The sequence below is a fragment of the Equus caballus genome, chromosome 4 (assembly GCF_041296265.1).
Source record: "Equus caballus isolate H_3958 breed thoroughbred chromosome 4, TB-T2T, whole genome shotgun sequence".
Lineage (NCBI taxonomy): Eukaryota > Metazoa > Chordata > Mammalia > Perissodactyla > Equidae > Equus > Equus caballus.
Window position 1 is genome coordinate 104,323,721 of NC_091687.1, and position 18,499 is coordinate 104,342,219.

Consider the following 18,499-nt stretch of genomic DNA (forward strand, 5'->3'; position numbering starts at 1 on the left):
TAAATTCTAACAGCATTATTTGGCACTTAAAGTCAGTGGTATTACCTCATTCATTAAATTAAACTATAATAAAACATTTTTTAAGCTCTGAAATAGTGTAAGATATAGTTATCCTTGTATTATTTGATTTATCAGGACAACTTTACTCAGAATGACTGAAGTTTGCAAAGGAATTAACACTTTCTAATCAGAGCCAGATTTGATTTTTTGTTAAACTGAGTTTTGCTTAGCTAAAAACAATTGGAGAATTTCCTTCCTCCATTTTTCTTTCCTCAACACACATACACACGCAGACATAAATAAGAAAAATCTACTCTTCCTTCAAGAGACTTTTCCTCGGTAAAACACTCCTTCACTCTTCTGCACGCTATCCTTCAACAATAAGAACAAAATACACCTTTTTCCATGATGAAATTAGTATAAACAATTCAGCATAATTAAGAACAGGGACTCTGTAGCCAGAGTTCCTGTGTTCCAATTCTGGCTCTGCCTTCTCCTAGGTGAACAATCTCAGACAAGTTAACTAATCTCTCTGTGCAGATGGCAGAGAGAGCATTGAGGACAAGCTCTCAGAGAATAGTTCTGTCTATGGGTCAGGAGCAGAAAAATGACAGTGCAGGACACAGGAAAGGAGTGGTTAGAGGGGCAGGAGCAGGCAGATAAGTCCAAGGGCACAGAAACTTAGAGAAGAATGAATTTCGAGGAGGGTACAGCCAACAGTGACTGAATCTCCTGAAATCACGGGGAATGAGGACTTATAAAAAGTCAAGGTTGACATCCATGGCATTCTTGAAAGTGAAACAGTAGTGTTAACTTTCTGACTTGAGGAGGTTTAAGGTGTAAGTGGTGAAGAAGCAGAAGGTCCCTAGGTTTGACTGATAAACAGGACTAGAGGGCAAGAAACATATATTATTTTCCCCCATCATCTAAGATAGAGGAGATCAGTGCAGTTGAACAGACAGAGAAGATGGAGCTAATAGGAAAATCAAGAAAATGATTATGTTAAGTTATCTGAGGAGTTGCATGGAATAATGGTGTTGGGAAGGAGCTGTGAAGAAGGGTCTTTTTAGCCTCTTCGTGCCAATCTACTCATCCTTTAAGACTCAGCTTAAAGTGACTTCACAAATGAAGCCCTTCCAGACTGTCCTAAACCAGGTTATCCAATCCCTTATCTAAAGTGTCCAGATACTTTGTTTATATAACACTTAGCAACTTATACCATATTTTCTCTCTCAATATGTCTGCCCATGTATTAGATAGTAAACTCCTCAGAGCCAGGATCTATGATTCACTCATTTTTTAATTTCTTGTACAAGGCATAGCCCTTTTTCTAGTACAACATTAGTAGATATTAATAAATAAGCAAACTAATTAGAAATAGGAAAGGGAAAAAGACCTGTTTAGTGCAGTTATATTGAAGGAGGGGAATATAGATGCCAACACATCTTTTTTTTTTTTTTTTTCTGCTTTATCTCCCCAAATCCCCCCTGGTACATAGTTGTATATCTTATTTGCAGGCCCTTCTAGTTGTGGCATATGGGACACCGCCTCAACTTGGCCTGACGAGCGGTGCCATGTCCACGCCCAGGATCCAAACCCTGGGCCACCGCAGCGGAGCACGCGAACTTAACCACTTGGCCACGGGGCCGGCCCCTGACGCCAACACATCTTGAGTCAATGTTCTTAGTCTCATTACTGGAACACAGTGAAAATGAGAGTGAGAACGTTAGAAATGGGAATAGAGGATTAGGTAAATGGAGCAAGAGACAAAATAGACAACCTCTAAAGGACCTAAGCAAGTCTTATGCAGAGTTGCTAGCTCTATGGTAGAGACCAATTAAATTGAGGAAGCATGAGTCTGCAGTGTGCCCATTTGATTTTATAGCATTCTTTTTCTCTCTTCTATAACCTGAAAGTAATAATGAAGAAAATATAAGCAGAGCTTGGCCCAGATTGAGTCATGAAAATAGGACAATTTGATGTTTTGTGGAGTGAAGTTCAAAGAATATCAAGAATGGATATTGACATCACCATAGAATATGGAAGTCATGATGATACAGAGACAAAGAGTTGTAGTTTTGTGACTAGCATTGCAGAGGTATTGGGTTATTGTTTTCCTTAATGGAGCACCTTGGAGCTACTACAAAGAATGGAGGGACTTGGGAAGAATCCGACAAAAGGCAGAAATGGGATGGATGTGGGTAAGAGAGAGTAGAAATGAAATAATAAATGTAGATTTTACTCCGATTTCCAAAACTTTTTTTGAAGGACTTGTCAGGTAAGAGAACTGTAAGCTATGGTTTTATTAACAGGAAGTCAAAACTTTGTCTTTTATTTTTCTTCTAAATTACCCCTTTCGCTTGAGACTGGGACAGGGGAAAGAACCCATTAGAGGACGATAGCGAATAACATCTCATACAGAAATTACATTCATGGAAAGATCACGACGTAATATTAGTATGCAGAATATCTTTTTTTTAAACCCACGCTCTCTAGCACCACCATGTGCTGTGTGCCAATAATGAGACAAGAGTTCCTAGGAGAAATAATGTAATTTACACAGGGCATTCAGTCAAGCTTTAAAAACGACATCCTAAGAGGCAGAAAACATGAGGTTAATATTCAAGTGTTAATGAGAACTTAGGTATTGTGAGGCTTACATTGTGCTAATTAAAAATAATTGCACAGTCCTAGAATTAGGAGCTTTCGCAGGGGAAGGTCTCAAGGCCATTGCTGCCTCCCTGGATTTCCAGCGTGGCTGGGCACAATCCTCAGGAGTTACCTTAACAGGAATAATGAGAGTCTGGGAAAACTAGTTTTCCAACCAAAATCACTAGAGCCTGATTGAGATCAGAAAGTCAACTTCATCATTTCAAATGAGAAATATCTCTTTCCAATAGGGACGCTTATTTTTGAAAGACGCTTTAGATCAGCAAGTGGCTTAGTGATTAAAAGAGATTAGAATAAAGAGGCCCCAGAGACCATCCTATCCTGAACACCACCAACCCAAATATGCCCGACCCCCTTTCAAGGGCTAAGAATTACTCTTTTGCTTTTTCTGGTACATCCATGTTTTCCATTAAAAGGCTTCTGTATTAATTCAAGAATAGAGTCTCCAGAAACCAGCCTCCCTTTTTAACATCTTGTCACTTGGTCCCTATAGCAAGCCTGTAGTAAGTATGTGGTCCCTCTGACATGAAAGTGAAGACATTCAGAAACTATTGATACCCAAAATGTCACATTACAGCATATATTAGCAAATGAACTATAAAGTTTATTTTATGCTTCTTTCCAATTTTATATCAAATCATTAGACCTGAACTTTTTCCCTTTCGGTGCAATCAGGAATAGGCTATGATGTTCCAAAGATAATCTTTCTGCATGTGTTCATTTTTGACTTGAGATTAATTTTCTAACACATTTCATCCATGGCCACTTCTAGCAGTTTGTATGCTTTAGAAGGTAATAATAGGAAGGATGTACACATGCTTAATTACCTCTCTCAAAGCATGAGGTGTAGAAAAGGGCCAGGAGAGCCTTCCTTAGCTCATCAGCATCAACAGAGCTCTAGAGAGCTGTTGCTTTGTACTGTTCAGAGCATACAGCATAAGACCTTGCACACATGGACCAAAAGTAACTATCTTATCAGGAACATATTTCTCTCTTAAAAGTAAAGTAGCAGAACATGGTGGAGAGTCCTCCTCCATATCACCTACAAGAAAGTTGGGTATTGTGAATAATGTTGCCATGAACATAGGAGTGCGTGTATCTTTTTGAATTAATGATTTCACGTTCTTTGGATAAGTACCCAGAAGTGGAATAGCTGGATCGTATGGTAGTTCTATTCTTAATTGTTTAAGAAATCTCCATGCTGTTTTCTATAGTGGCTGCACCAGTTTGCATTCCCACTAGCAGTGTATGAGAGTTCCCATTTCTCCACATCCTCTGCAACACTTGTCATTTCTTGTCTTGTTAATCATAGCCATTCTGACGGGTGACAGACAAATACTGTATGATTTCAATCATGTGGAAGATAAACAAACAAACACATATAAGGAGAAGAGATTGGTGTTTACCAGAGGGGAAGGGGTTGGGTGAAGAGTGGAAGAGGTAAAGGGGCACGTATATATGGTGATGGATAAAAACTAGACGATTGGGGGTGTACACAATGCAGTCTATACAGAAGCTGAAATATACTAATATACACCTGAAATTTATACAAGGTTATAAACAAATATGATCTTAACAAAATAATTTAGAAAAAAGAAAGTTGGAAAAGCTCAGAGGTCGGGGGAGGAGAGCTTGGCCCCATCAATTGTCAGCTATATGTCTGTATTAGTTTCCTAGGGCTGCTGTCACAAAGTGCCACAATCAGGGTGACTTAACAGAAATTTATTGCCTCACAGTTTTAGAGGCTGGAAATGCAAAATCAAGGTATCTGCAGGGTTGGTTCCTTCTGAGGCCTGAGAGGGAGAATCTGTTCCGTACTCCCCTACCAGCGTCTGGTAGCCTCAGGTGTTGTTTAGCTTGTAATTGGCCTTTTCCGTGAGTCTTTATATGGTCTTCCCTTGGTAGGCATCTGTTTCTGTGTCCAAAAGTCCCCTTTTTATAAGGACACAAATCAAGTTGGATTAAGGCCTCCCCTAATGACTTCATCTTAATCGTCTCTAAATACCTTATTTCCGGATGAGGACGCTGTCTTAGGTACTAGGGGTTAGAACTTCAGCATCTCTTGGGGGACACTTTCCAATTCATATCCGTTTCCTTTTTGAATCATCAATGAGTATGTGAAAATTGAAGCCATGATACAGAATCACAGATCAGTTTTTTCCCCCTCCGTTCCCAGGGACCTGCCTTTATATCTTAATCCTTTGTTCTATCTGAGTCATGTCTTATAACTCCATCCTATCTTCCATGACCCCTTACAATAGTGTTCTAGTTGATATTAGCTTTTTATAGCCTATTGTTTACACAGCTGCCAAGAGATATTTCTTAAACACAAAACTAATAATGTCACTATGTTACTTTATACTCTTTATCCTATCATTACAGAATAAATACAGACTCCTTAGCATGGTATTCAAGGCCTTTAGTGTCAAATCACTAAATAGAGGATAACAATATACACTTAAGAACTATGAAAACAATTTTTAAATGGAAAATTTTAATAATTTGGATAGCATAAAATATGTTTATACATCAAAAACTACATATTCAGGGTTATAAGGCAAAAAACAAGGAAGACAAATATTACAAAAACACAGATCTTAGTCGTGATTTATATTATAACCAATTTAAGTTAATATAAAAATGCTCACAATAAATAAGTGAGCAAATCCATAACTTTACACCTCACAAAAGATTAAAAGAAACTCCCCAATGTATATTTGAAAATAAATTTTCCAACTGTTAAAAAATACAAATAAAACAATAATGAAAAGCTTTTTTTTTTTTTTTTTTTTTTTTTGCCAATCAAATAAGATACTGTCTTTTCTTTCTGTTTGGTTTTAAATCAGAGTCTAGCCGGTGCAGATACAGATGCGTTCACAGGCAGAGTTGTCACTTTTAGGTTCTTGGGAATTTGAATTTAGCACTTATTTTGTGGCGGCAGAGAGTGAGATGGGTCTCGAGTCCCTGACAACCCTAAGGCAAAGTGGCCATTATATGTCCTGGATTCCGATAGTTTACACTAACTTCTCATTCCCTTGAAGGTGGTCTGGAAAGGCGGTAAGAGGGGCTGGCATTCAAAAAGAGAATGAAATACAAGCTCCCCCAAATTTACTACTGGAGGCAGGAAAGCAAGAGGTTATCTTTTCTTTTTTTATTATTTACAACTTTTTCAAAATTCATTAAAGAGTAACAATTCTTTTGATAATCAGAAATACCGTATTAAACAAAAATTGACTCCGTCTCACACATCCTAATAAAAACTCCCACACTTGAACTTAGCAATCTCTATCAATTTTTATTCTACTTTTTTCCTTTCATGGTTCAAACTCCTGTAATAGCGCCATCACCACCCAATTCCACTGATGAGTTCCTTTCCTTATAATCTGGTTTCTACAAACACCACCACCCTGAAATATTTAAAAAGTCACCCAAATCTCCTCGCCAAATGTATTGCCATTTTCCCTACCCTCGTTCTGTTCCTGTTTTCTGCACCAGTTCATACTGTTGAGAGTTCTCCTTCTCCTTGGGAGTAGCTAGCTCCTCCTTTATGTTCTGCCCTCGCTTTATTTCCAGCACATTAGGCCTGTTGCACGTCTTTGCTCTTAAACCCTTTGCTCTTCCCTCTGCCTGTGAGTTGGCATCTTTTGTTAATCAAGAATCCTGGGAGTACATTAGGTGCTTAATAAAATTTGTTCTTTAAGTAGAGCAATCATATTATTTCTGTAGAGGTGTGATAGGCAGAATAATCCCTCCACCCAAATTTGTCTGTGTTCTAACCACCCATGGAAACTGTGAATATGTTACGTTACATGGCAAAGAGACTTTTTAGTTAAGTTAAGGACCTTCAAGTAAAGAGATTATCCTGGATTATCTGGGTAGGTCTGATGTAATCATGACTCTCCTTAAAATAGAGAGAGGTGACAAGGAAAGCAGAGAATCGAAGTGGGGTGTGAGAAAGACTCCACCAGTCACAGCTGGCTTCAAAGATGGAGACATGGGATGATGAACCAAGGATGCGGGTGAACTCTGAAAGCTAGCAAAGGCAAGAAAGGGATTCTGCCCTAGAGTGTTCAGAAGGAACACAGCCCTACCAACACCTTAAATTTAGCCCAGTGAAATCCATTTCAACCTGCTGATCTCCAGAACTGTAAGATAATAAATTTGTGTTGTTTTAATCCACTGAAAATTTGGTTATTTGTTATAGCAGGCATATGAAACTAATACAGCAGTATTTTGTCATTTTCCCTTGTACCTAATGTGATAACAAACAGACAGCATTTATTCTTTAATGAAAATGAGTAAGATATTTAAGACTTGTCACTTTCTGGATTTTTACGTTATGAAATTCAGTCTGAGGTGTTCCATAGTAATATTTCTGAACATCTGAGATATATTTAAGAATATATAGTATAATACGGGAACTTTTATTTGGGACTAGGAGTTGCAACAGAGAAAAATTACTTTTCCAATAAATCAATGGACTTGAAGAGTCTATTTATTTTGCCATCAGTCCAATTACCTTTCTGTTCTTCTGCAGTCTACTCACAAAACTCGATTATTGACGCTGGCTCAGATCCTTCTCTTTCCTCAGTGGCTGCTGCCTTAGCCCCTCGTGCTCTGTCATCTTCTCAGGCTTGATGTTCACAAACTGTGCAACTCAGCCAGGACTGCAGTATGTACAGAGCTAACTGGCTGAGGAACACGGGGAAAATATTTTGGTTACCTCATTCTCTGCATTAAAATTTCAATATGCTCAATGCTTTTTAGTTTACAAAGTATGTAATTTCATTTAATCTTCACAATAACTTGGTGAAGGACGTATTATTGCCTTCATTTTACAGTTGAGAAACCTAAAAGTTAAGAGCAGTTTCCAGGTAGTGGATGACAGAAAGGAGGTTTGAACAAAAATCTCTTAATTTCTTACTCAGTTATAAAACTAATGCAATTAATTTTACTGTATTACAGCTGTCCTCGCCATTTTACCTCAGTGCCATTATTCCAGATATACATTTTGTAAGTGTATTTTCAACGATGACATAGCTTGTGCACGTTATAAAATAATGTGAAAACACAGAAATAGAAGAAATGTTTTAAATCTTCCTTAATCTTACTACTCAAAGATAACCACTGTTACTGTTTTGGTGTATTTCTTTCCAAATATTTTTCTGTACATTCATCCAAGTATATTTCTTTAGATGTACTTTTATTTGGAGTTTTATATCCCATTCCGTTTTTATTGTTTTGAATGAAGTGAGTTGGCATTCTAGTCTTATTTTATTTAAAATTTTACTGCGTTGCCTTTCAGTGACGTATTTTTCCTATTTATATTTAGGGAGAAATAAAGAATTAGTGCACCCTTCTTGTGTTAACCTTTTTTCTGGATTAGAGCCGTGCTTCTCAAAATGCAGGCAGGACCTGCAGCATCGGCATCACTTGGGAGCTTGTTAGAAGGGCAAATTCTCTACTGAGTCAGAATCTTCGGGGTGAGGCCTGGGAATCCCTGTTTTAACAAGCTCTCCAGGTGATTTTCACACATGGTAAAGTTTGGACTAAAGTATTTGGTTTTCCATTTGTATTGATGAGGCCAAAGCAGCTAGTAGGCCTGCCGTAGGTTAAAGACAAACAAAATAATTGTCATACTTTGAAAAAAAAGAGAACTTCTTGCTTACCCATATTTCCCTCATCCACCTGCCTTCAATATCTACTCTTAGTCAATTACTTGGGTTAAGGTCTGTAGCCCTCTTTAAATGCCTATATGCTTGCTTAGAAATGGAATCATTACCTACCCCTCTCACCATCCAATCATGCTTTCATATTCGATGCCTCTGCTGGTTAGCCACCTAATCATTCACTCATCAAAATCAGAATAGGATGAAGAACAGGTACATTTTAAGTTTCGTTCTGACAGCTTTTCTTAAACATCTACCATGTTAGATTATATGCAGTAGGGAAGAAAAACACATTTTCTAGACCCTTCCCTCAAGATAATTCACAATCTTACTAGGAAATAAAATTTTGATATATGAAATTCAATTAACGGCAGTCAACCAAATCCTAAATTGACTATAATCAAGTATTATAGTACACAAGATGAGTAGTGAAGGCCCTGGACTGTTCAGAAGGATAGACAGGTAGACCAGGGAAGCTCTTCTTAAGGAAGGAGGCATGTGAGGGGGGCCTAAATATTAATTATTATATTAATAGTAAAACCCTAACTATTAAATGTTTACCGTGGGTCCGACACATGCAGTTTTAAGCAATTGATGTTGATTATTTCCTCCAATTCTCATAACACCATTATAATATACCTGTGATTGCTATTTTCCAGACAAGTCAAATGAAGTTGAGTAACTTTCCCAATGTTGTATAAATAGTGCTTTCTGGGGCCAGAATTTCAAGTCAAGTCTGTTGGACTGCAGAGCCCAGTTTCTCACCACTTATCCTTAGCAGTTCACTCTGATCAAGAGGGTTTATGGATGGAGAAAGAGGCTTGCAGTACATTCCAGATAAAGGCAACCCCAGTTCAGGAGAGCAAGCTCCTGTGTCAGATTCATGTGACCAGACTCAGGGCTCATGTTGGCAAATTGCTAAAGTCCAGAGAGATCTGTTAGGATTATGGAAGGTCTTGCGTGCATAGATGGTGATCTGGGATAGAATATCATAGATACTAAAGAACCATTACACATTTTTGAACATAATGAAAGTAATGTTTTAGGACTAGACTAACATTGAATAAAAAAGCATAATTTGGTGGGACGTGAACAGATATTTTGGTACGACAGCCAATAAATAGGGCAATTTTTGTAAACCAAATCCAAGATGATAAGGATGACTGGGGTGTTGACAGAGGGAAAAAAGAATGACTCATTATTAAATATTAGAAGAGAAAGTTAAAAGGTGTTAATGGCAGATTGGCTGAAGGGACTAAGAAAAAAACTTTAGAATTTGAATCTGATACTCTGGATGATTTTGAACTATACACAAAAATTGTAGTAATCTGGAGAGAGATTGTCAAAAGTTAATAGAGCAGCCACCTCCTCTTCCAATAGCACTTTGTGCTTGAGCAGTACCCAAACACTGAGTGAACAAACCCTCCTCCAAAGGTCCCTAAACTGTGTTGTTCACAGCTGCATTCCTGTTGCCTAATCCACTGCTCGACGTTTCATAGGTACTCAATAACTCTGTGCAGGAGGAAGGACAGAGGGAGGGGAGGAAAGCAGGATTAAGTAAATCAAAGAATTTTAGAATTGTTTCAGTTTAGTGTGTTGCTGTTGAAATGAAACAGAATTTAAGGTCTAACATCTTTGGAGAGAGGAAACCATGGAAAGCCAAAGGGAAGCACAGAGAACGTGGAAGAGGAAGGAAGAAAGGGGAGGCTGAGAATCAGACCTCCTCCTTAATAATTCAACAGACAACAGGAGCATGAATTCAAGTGCACTTTACCAAAAGACCCCACTACTTGTATATCAGATAGGTAGATTTTTACCAAAAATAGTTGTTCGTTTTGGATAGAGACCTTTCAAATTCATCATAGGTGTCAATGGTGGAGCTGTTTAAAAAGTTTTCTCAAGACAGCCCTGATGGCCTAATGGTTAAAGTTTGGGGCCCTCCACTTCACTAGCCCAGGTTCCCTTTCCAGGTGCGGAACCACAGCACTCGTCTGTCAGTAGCCATGCTATGGTGGCAGCTCACATAGAAGAACTGGAGGGACTTGCAACTACAATGTGCAACTGTGTACTTGGGCTTTGGGGAAGAAGAAGAAAAAGGAGGATTGGCAACAGATGTTAGCTCAAGGCAAATCTTTCCTGGCAAAAAGAAAAAAGAAAAAGAATCCTGAAAAAAATTTTTGCAATAGTGTTTTAGAAGTTCTGACTGCAAAGGAGATATGTAAATGTCCATTTTGTACTTCTGAAAACAGGTGCAGTCTCTGCGAGAAAAAAACAAATGTGTCAGAAGCATGGGAACAAAAAGGAAAACAATGAAAAAGAACCTATGCTTAATTTAATTACATTGATTTAGCTTTCTACACAAACTAGATTTGATGTAATTAAAACACCTGTAACAAATAAAATGAAGGAAGGACATCCTTTTTCCTGAGATAAAGGAAGATTTGAAATCCCATGCTATTTGCAGGAAATTTATACTATCTATGCAAAAAAGTGTGTGTGTGAGAGAGAGAGAGAAAGAGAGATTTTCTCTGATCACTTAGTTGATAGCCCAACAACGCAGGCAATATTTATGGCCTTTCAAACTAACCTCCCTTACAGTGAGGAGGTGCTGTCTATAAATCACTATAGATTAAATATTTTTTTCAGCGAGCATGAGCCCAATGCAATAAACATTACACTTATTTAACAATTTGTTGATTGTTTTAGACTTTTCTCCAACTATAAAGCCATAGAAGGAATTTGCTATATTTATGTATTAGATCGGAAATGTTTATAGAGTAAGAACCAAAACATGAATTTAAATGTGAAGAAAAAGAATGCTCGTTCCAACAAGAGGACACACTCCTAAACAACAGTTTGCCAGCATTTGATGTGTTACTGGGGCATTTATCGGGGGAGCCATCTGTTTCGTGCTGTGCTCATGCAGGATCTTTCATTCCAGCTATCTACGAGCCTTCCTGCGAAGCATACAAACACCTAGGCCAGACGTCAAACTACTACTGGATAGATCCTGATGGCAGCGGACCTCTGGGGCCTCTGAAAGTTTACTGCAACATGACAGGTAACTCTGTCATATTTCTGTTTCATGAACATTGCTTTTCTATATGTTGAGAATAAATAGTGCCACTGAAGTTTGTTTCGTCTGTGCTTTATTCTTATCACAACATGTGATAAGCTAAGTATTGGGGAATTTGTTAGGTAAAATGGTGAAATGTATTTCTAAAGCAATAAAACCTTCCAACATTGTATTTTTTTAATACCTACCTTCTGACTTGAAGTTAATAATAGCATTTTAAAAAATCAGTGCGTAGGGGGAAAACCCAGAAAGTGGAATTGCAAGGTTGAAGTCTACAAAAAGAACTGGCCGCTTAAGCAGCCTCCGCGAGTGACCTAGACAGGGAAATTTAGTGTCACTGCTCAACTGTCTGCATTGCCCATGTCTGAGGAAGCTTATAGACCACTCCAGACCCTCCTTGGTTCCCCATGGTTACAGAAGGAGGTTTTCTGGGTACTGAAATGCCTTTCTGACACTAGTAAAACTTACCTTCCACTTTCATGAAATTTATCTGGGGTTTTCTGCTTGAGAAGAGAAGCTAGTTTTTCTTCCCTTCTATATTAAATTTCAGGGCTACGAAATGAGATTGTGGTTTCCTATAAACTCCCCCAGCAGTGCGTAAGATGTAGAGATCTCTAAAGTAAGAACGTATTTTCCGTCCGGTACTTGGCAATGTCTTACCCTCCAAAAACCTGGAGAAGAGTGTGAGGCATTGCATTGTTGTTTACTGGCTCCAGGAGAGGATCAGCATTTGCTATGAACTCCTGTGGCTATGATGATAAGGATAATGATTATAGGATGTCATTGATGAGGAGTGCTACATGGCCTGTTTACCATGTATCAGGTACCATGATAAATTCTTTACTCAGACTACCTGGGTTTGTATCCTGGCTCCATTAGTCACCAGATGTATAATTTTGGGTACCTTATCAACTTTAATAAATTGAATAAGCCTCAGTATGTTTATCTGTAAAATAGATGAATAATAATATCTACTTTATAGCATTATTATATGAATGAAATGAGATAATCTACATATCTTAGCATATTGTTTAATGCGTAGTAAGCTTTCAGTAAAGGTTACCCAGGAGTAAAGTATTATTATTATTATTTTTTAAAGGATTAGAGAGTTAACTTGCTTATATCATTCAGGCAAGATTCAAATTCAAATCTGTTTGAGGCCAGTCATTCTTAAATCTGGTTATGCTTCAGAATCATTTATGGAGGATTTTTTTCTTTTCCATACTAACTTATTGGCTCCACCCCTGGAGACTTTGGATCAGTAGGTGTGAAGTGGAAGTAGGTTTGTGCAACAGAACTGAGAACGCTAAACAGTGCCGTAGGCCAGCAGACCCCAGCGGAGAATGTTCAGCAATGTCAGGAAGCCAGGCACGGCACAGGACGGAAGAGAGAATGATGAGGACACGAGTATAGTAGGGAAAGGGTGTAGAGAAAATGGTGAAATGGGGTCTGTCATCCCTAAAATATCCTCCCACGCCAAGAACTCTAAGAGTGTCCCAGAGGAGGAACCTACTCACCAGAAACCTTGATCTGAGAGCTCACTGACGGTTGGACTCGTCAATGCACTCGGGGGCTTTCTTGTTAACGTTCATTTTATTCTTATTGAACTAAAGTATAATCTATGAGAAATTGATTTAATCTATAAGAATCTTGATTTTGGTTTCTCCTTATATATATATATATATATATATATATATATATATACACACACACACACATACAGGGAGATACATATGTATAATATATATATATATATATATATATATATATATATTACAATTAAAGTCAACTATTAACTTCAAGGGAAATCAGGGTATCCCAACTAGGCTTGGAGAAGTAAGAATTTACTTTAGTTATTTTCCTATATTCATCTCAAAGGAGAATTAGAAAATAAAACCATAATGTATGCAGTCTTCATGTGAAAAACACACAAAATGAAGGGCTGGTTTACTTCCTGTGACTTGAAGCCTGCACTCAGAAACATAGATTTCATCTTCATTGATATCTCCCTTAAAGAGCAGGACTACAGTTTAACCCAATACTCTAGATGAGTCTGAGCAGTGACGAGTTGAGTATAACTTTCTGCTGTTAGAATATTCTGCTTCGATCATTCAAGACAGTTATGGGCATCGGTATGTCAGGGACCCTTGAAGGCCAGCAGGCAATCTTTGGTCTTTTCTCACCCATTAACCCTTCCTTCATCTGGAAAGAACATGAACTTGACATCATTAGAAGAGCATGGTACCACAAAGCTTGGCTAGGGCTGTTCCATTTCCAAGGGATATATGTTGAAGAAGAAGAGAGGACAGCACGAGACATTCTATGAAGTCTTGCTGTATCACACTATGTCATGAGAAAGGGGATATGTGCCTTACTTTCTAGCACTTCTGTTAAAGAATAGAGCTGCCACACTTCTCAGTGACCCACATGTAATTGGGTGTTATCACTGTTGAATATATCACATATTTTAAAAATGGGAGCAAGACATCTTCTCTGGGGAAGAAGCAATGTCTGGGGAATGCTCAACCTCTTTTTATTTCTTCTTACTAGGATAGGGTGTGATGCGGAAAAGCTTTTCATTTGTGCAGACATAGTGAAAATTCGAGAAAAGAGACTTTGCTGGCAGGTAATATCTGATGTAAACTTGGGCAGAAACCAAAAACACTCGGTTGAAAATCACTTCTTATTTAGATCTATTCTTTGGAATCCTAAGCTTTTTTTTTTTTCTTTAAAGATATAATTTGAACCCAAATCTTGTGGGGGTTTTTCTTTCTTTTCTTTTCTTTCTTTTTTTTTTTTTTTTGTGAGGAAGATTGGCCCTGAGCTAACTTCTGTTGCCAATCTTCCTCTTTTTTTTTCCTCCCCAAAGCCCCAGTACATAATTGTATATCCTAGTTGTATGGCCTTCTAGTTCTTCTTTGTGGGACACCACCTTAGCGTAGCTTGATGAGCAGTGGATAGGTCCGTGCCCAGGATCCAAATTGGTGAACCTTGGGCCACTGAAGCGGAGTGCACAAACTTAACCACTACACCACTGGGCCAGCCTCTGGAACCCTAAGGTTTTAATTCACTTACTAATTAAAAAAAATGGAACAAACAAAATGAAAACACAATTAATTTAGGGCCTGGCAAGAAGAAGGGGGTCTCCTCTGATTTTTTGGACAAGAAATTCATTCAAATAATGGTTACCACACTACTGTCAACTAATATGTCCAAGTTTTAGTTCTTTGTTTAACTTTATCAAATAAGTAAAGTGTCCCTCATCTTATCCTTATGATGTTTCATGTTGAATCATAAGGGAAGACTTGAAGTTTTTCCCTTCTTGAATATTTTATTGTTGAATTCAGTCAAAAATTTTAACCTATTGATATCTCTCGGTCCCCTCAGATAACTGTTACATTCTCAACTTCTCTTCCACAGTACTTCTTGAAAATCATGTTTTTATTTGTTTGTTTCTTCTTTTCTCCCCAAAGCCCCAGTACGTAGCTGTATATCCCAGTTGTAAGTCATTCTAGTTTCTCTGTGCAGGAGGCCACCGCAGCATGGCTCGATGAGCAGTGTGCAGATCTATGCCCAGGATCTGAACCTGTGAACCCTGGGCTGCTGGAGCAGAGCACGTGAACTCAACCACTTGGCCATGGGGTCAGGTCCCCCCATATTTTCTTACTGCCCTTACCTCCAGACCAGCTGTCAGCAGGCTGCTAGATAAAGGCTCCTAATATAGCACTGTGATCATGTGACATCCCTGCTCCACACTAACTGCTGAATGATGGGAAAGGGCCTCAACTTAGCATTCAGCTTTCTTCACATTTAACACAAACAAACTTTCTAGCGCTCCCCTTTTTCCACCCTGTGTCCTTGGGACTTCATTCCCCAAATACGCTTTGCCCTGTTTCACACTAAATTTCACGCCATTTTCCCTGTCTACAATATCATTTCTTGAAACTCTCTTTGGAAACTTACTTATCTCTCAAAAGTTGTCTTGAATCCTAAACTTTTTCATGAAGCTCTTCCTCATCTTCAATATACCCTTTACCACTGAACCACCTTTTCAACTCTGATCAATCAGACTCTTCCCTCTTATCAATCCTCATGGAATTGTGGGGTTTTTTCCACTTCTATGTCACTTAGTGCATTTTCTTCGCATTTTGGTTACTTGTATAAGTACCTTGTACTAGTTTCTTAAGGCTACCATAACAAATTACCACAAACCAGGTGACTCGAAACAACAGAAATTTATTCTGTTGCAGTAACTGAGGCCAGAAGTCTGAAACCACAGTGTAGGCAGGGCCACGCTGCCCCTAAAGGCTTTAGGGAAGAAGGGTGATTGCTGACAATCCTTGATATTCCTTGGCTCATAGATGCCTCCCTCTAATCTCTGGCTCTGTCATCACATGACGTTATTCCCTGTGTGTCTTCTCTGTGTCTTCACATGGCTTTCCATAAGGACACCAGTCATTGGATTTAGGGCCCACATTCATCCAGTATGATGTCATCTTAATTAATTACATTTGTAAAGACCATATTTTCAAATAAGGTCACGTTCTGAGGTTCCAGGCAGACATGAATTTTGGGGAGAGACATCCAACCCAGTACATACCTTATCTCCCCAAATTCAGTTATCAGCTCCTCCAAAGAGCTTACATTTTTCTATCTATGGAGAACACGAAAATATACACTATATTATTTATGGAGTATTTTAAAGTCTTGAGTCTGTCATCTGTGGTATTATGGGTTGAGTTGTGTCTCCCAAAAAGATATGTTTACATCCTGCCTCTCAGTAACTCAGAATGTGACTTTATTTGCAAATAGAATCATTGCAGATAGAACTAGTTAAGATGAGATCACATCAGAGTACGGTCCTTAATCCAATATGACTGGTGTCCTTGTAAGAAGAGGGAAATTTGGACACAGACACACACACAAGGAAGAAGGCCGTGGGAAGACGGAGGCAGAAATTGAAGTTATTCTGACGTAGACCAAGAAACACAAGGGCTACTGATCGTAATCTGGAAGCTCCGAGGCAGGTCTGGAACAGATTCTCCCTCAGAGCCCAGATGGAACCAATCCTGCTGACACCTTGATTTTGGACTTCTAGCCTCCAGACTGTGATGGGATAAATTCCTGTTGCTTAAAGTCCCCTAATGTGGTACTTTGTTACAACAGCCCTAAGAAACTAATACATGTTATTGTTGATTCTTACGTTTCAAAGGGATGCCCATCTATTTATCAGTAATTACATAAAGTTTGAGACTTTGCTTTCTGAGAAAATAAAGTAAACATACTTTTCCCTATTTCTCCCACTGAGTACAACTAAAAACTTTGGATACTATGAATCAAACAAACCTGAGAAGCTTCTAGAAGGTGAAGAAAAAATGCCGACAAGCTAGGGGCCTTGGGATCCAAGAACAACACCGTGGTGAGTGCCCTGGGTTTTTGTCTTGTCTCATGGATCCCAGACTCAGAGCTGAAGAAGTTGGCAATCTGGAAATGCCAACGTGTGCAGACAAACAAAGCCCCAACAAAACCTGCTCTCTCCAGCCAAGGACCAGGAAAAGGGCAACCTGACACGACAGAGAACTTTTAGGCAGTAAATGCTATACTCCAGCCAAATACCACAGGAAAAACTAATGCCACATTCCTACCCATGCCAGCAAAGGCCAAGTGGGGAGCCTGGCCTCCCACCCTCAGGAGGCTGTAGTGAAGTGCTTCAACACCCCTCTGTGGAGGTGCAGGGAATTCCAAGCAGAGAGCCAGGACTTTCGTTCTCACCATCCAGTAACCCCCTCCCCGCCACAAGTGACAGGGAACGCCATGTTGGGAGCCTGGACCGGACTCCAACCTGGCAATAACAGGGCACCCTCCCCTCAACACCAGGGTAGTGTCAGAGGAGGCCTAGGCAAGTCAGGACTGTCACCATTGCCCAGTAGTAGTGAGGCCACTTCCACGACAGTGTCAGTGTGGACCACATGGGTTCCCAGAACTCACCGCCTGCCTAGCCTCTCCCCTTGGGTATCAAGGAAAGCCAAGTGGACTTCCACCTGTACCTTAGCAGTAATGGGACAGCACCCTCCCTTCTTCTGCCCAGGGAGGAAGCCAGTTAGAACAGAAGGTCTAACTAATATCCAGAGCATCATTACATAATATGAAAATGTGTAGGTTTCAAACAAAAATCACTCATCATGCCAAGAACTAGGAAGATTTCAAACTAAAAGAAAGAAAACAACCGATAGATGCCAACACCAAGACAATAGAGATACTAGAATTATCTGACAATTATGTTAAAAAAGCCATGATAAAAATGCTTCAGTGAGCAATTACAAACATTCTTGAAGCAAATGCAAAAACAGAAAGCCTTGGCAAAGACATAGAAGATGTAAACCAATTGGAAATTTTATAATGAAAAGATATAATAACCAAAATAAAAAGCTCAGTGGATGGGATCAGCAACACAATGGAAGAGATGGCCACTCTGGGAAACACCTTGGTAGTTTCTTTAAAAACTAAACATGCAATTGCAGTACTGTATGGCCCTACAATTGCATTCCTGGGCATCGATCCCAGAGGAGTGAAGACTTATGTTTACCCAGAAACCTGCACATAAATGATCATAGCAGCATTATTGGTAATAGCCCAAAACTGGAAACAACCCAGATGTCCCTTAACAAGTGAATGGTTAAACAAGCTTGGTCCACCCATACCATGGAATACTATTCGGCAATAAAAAGGAATGAACTGCTGATACAATGCAATAATGTGGATGAATGTCTAGAGAATTATGCTGAATGAAAAAAATCCAATTTTAAAAGATTACATACTGTATGATTTCATTTATACAGCATTCTTGAAATGACAAAATTATGGAAATGGAGAACAGATTAGTGATTGCCAGGGACTAAGGAGGGGATGGGGTGGGAGCCAAATGGGGGTGGCTAGAAAAGGGCAATATAGGGGATTCTCATGGTGATGGAAGTGTTCAGTGTCTTCACTGTACCGATGTCTATATTCTGGTTGTGATACTGTCCTATGGTTTTGCAAGATGGTGCCATTGGGGGAAACTGAATAAACGACACAGGGGATCTCT

At 39.0% G+C, this 18,499-nt stretch overlaps 1 protein-coding gene and 1 long non-coding RNA gene across 3 annotated transcripts in view; one reads left to right on the plus strand and one right to left on the minus strand.

The window, feature by feature from the left end:
- The window catches only part of CNTNAP2 (contactin associated protein 2), a 1,879,249-nt gene that overhangs the window by 1,193,087 nt on the left and 667,663 nt on the right, over positions 1-18,499 (plus strand). Inside the window, exon 12 of the mRNA XM_070265133.1 lies at positions 11,281-11,400. Within this exon, the coding sequence (XP_070121234.1) occupies positions 11,281-11,400 (120 nt within the window). The remainder of the gene's footprint in view (positions 1-11,280; positions 11,401-18,499) is intronic.
- The window catches only part of LOC138923838 (uncharacterized), a 44,482-nt gene that overhangs the window by 22,035 nt on the left and 3,948 nt on the right, over positions 1-18,499 (minus strand). The window contains exon 3 of one of the 2 annotated variants that reach the window (XR_011438017.1): positions 7,190-7,362. This is a non-coding gene — a long non-coding RNA (uncharacterized lncRNA). Of the gene's footprint in view, positions 1-7,145; positions 7,363-18,499 lie in introns of those variants that run through there. The other variant, XR_011438018.1, reaches the window with a different exon arrangement.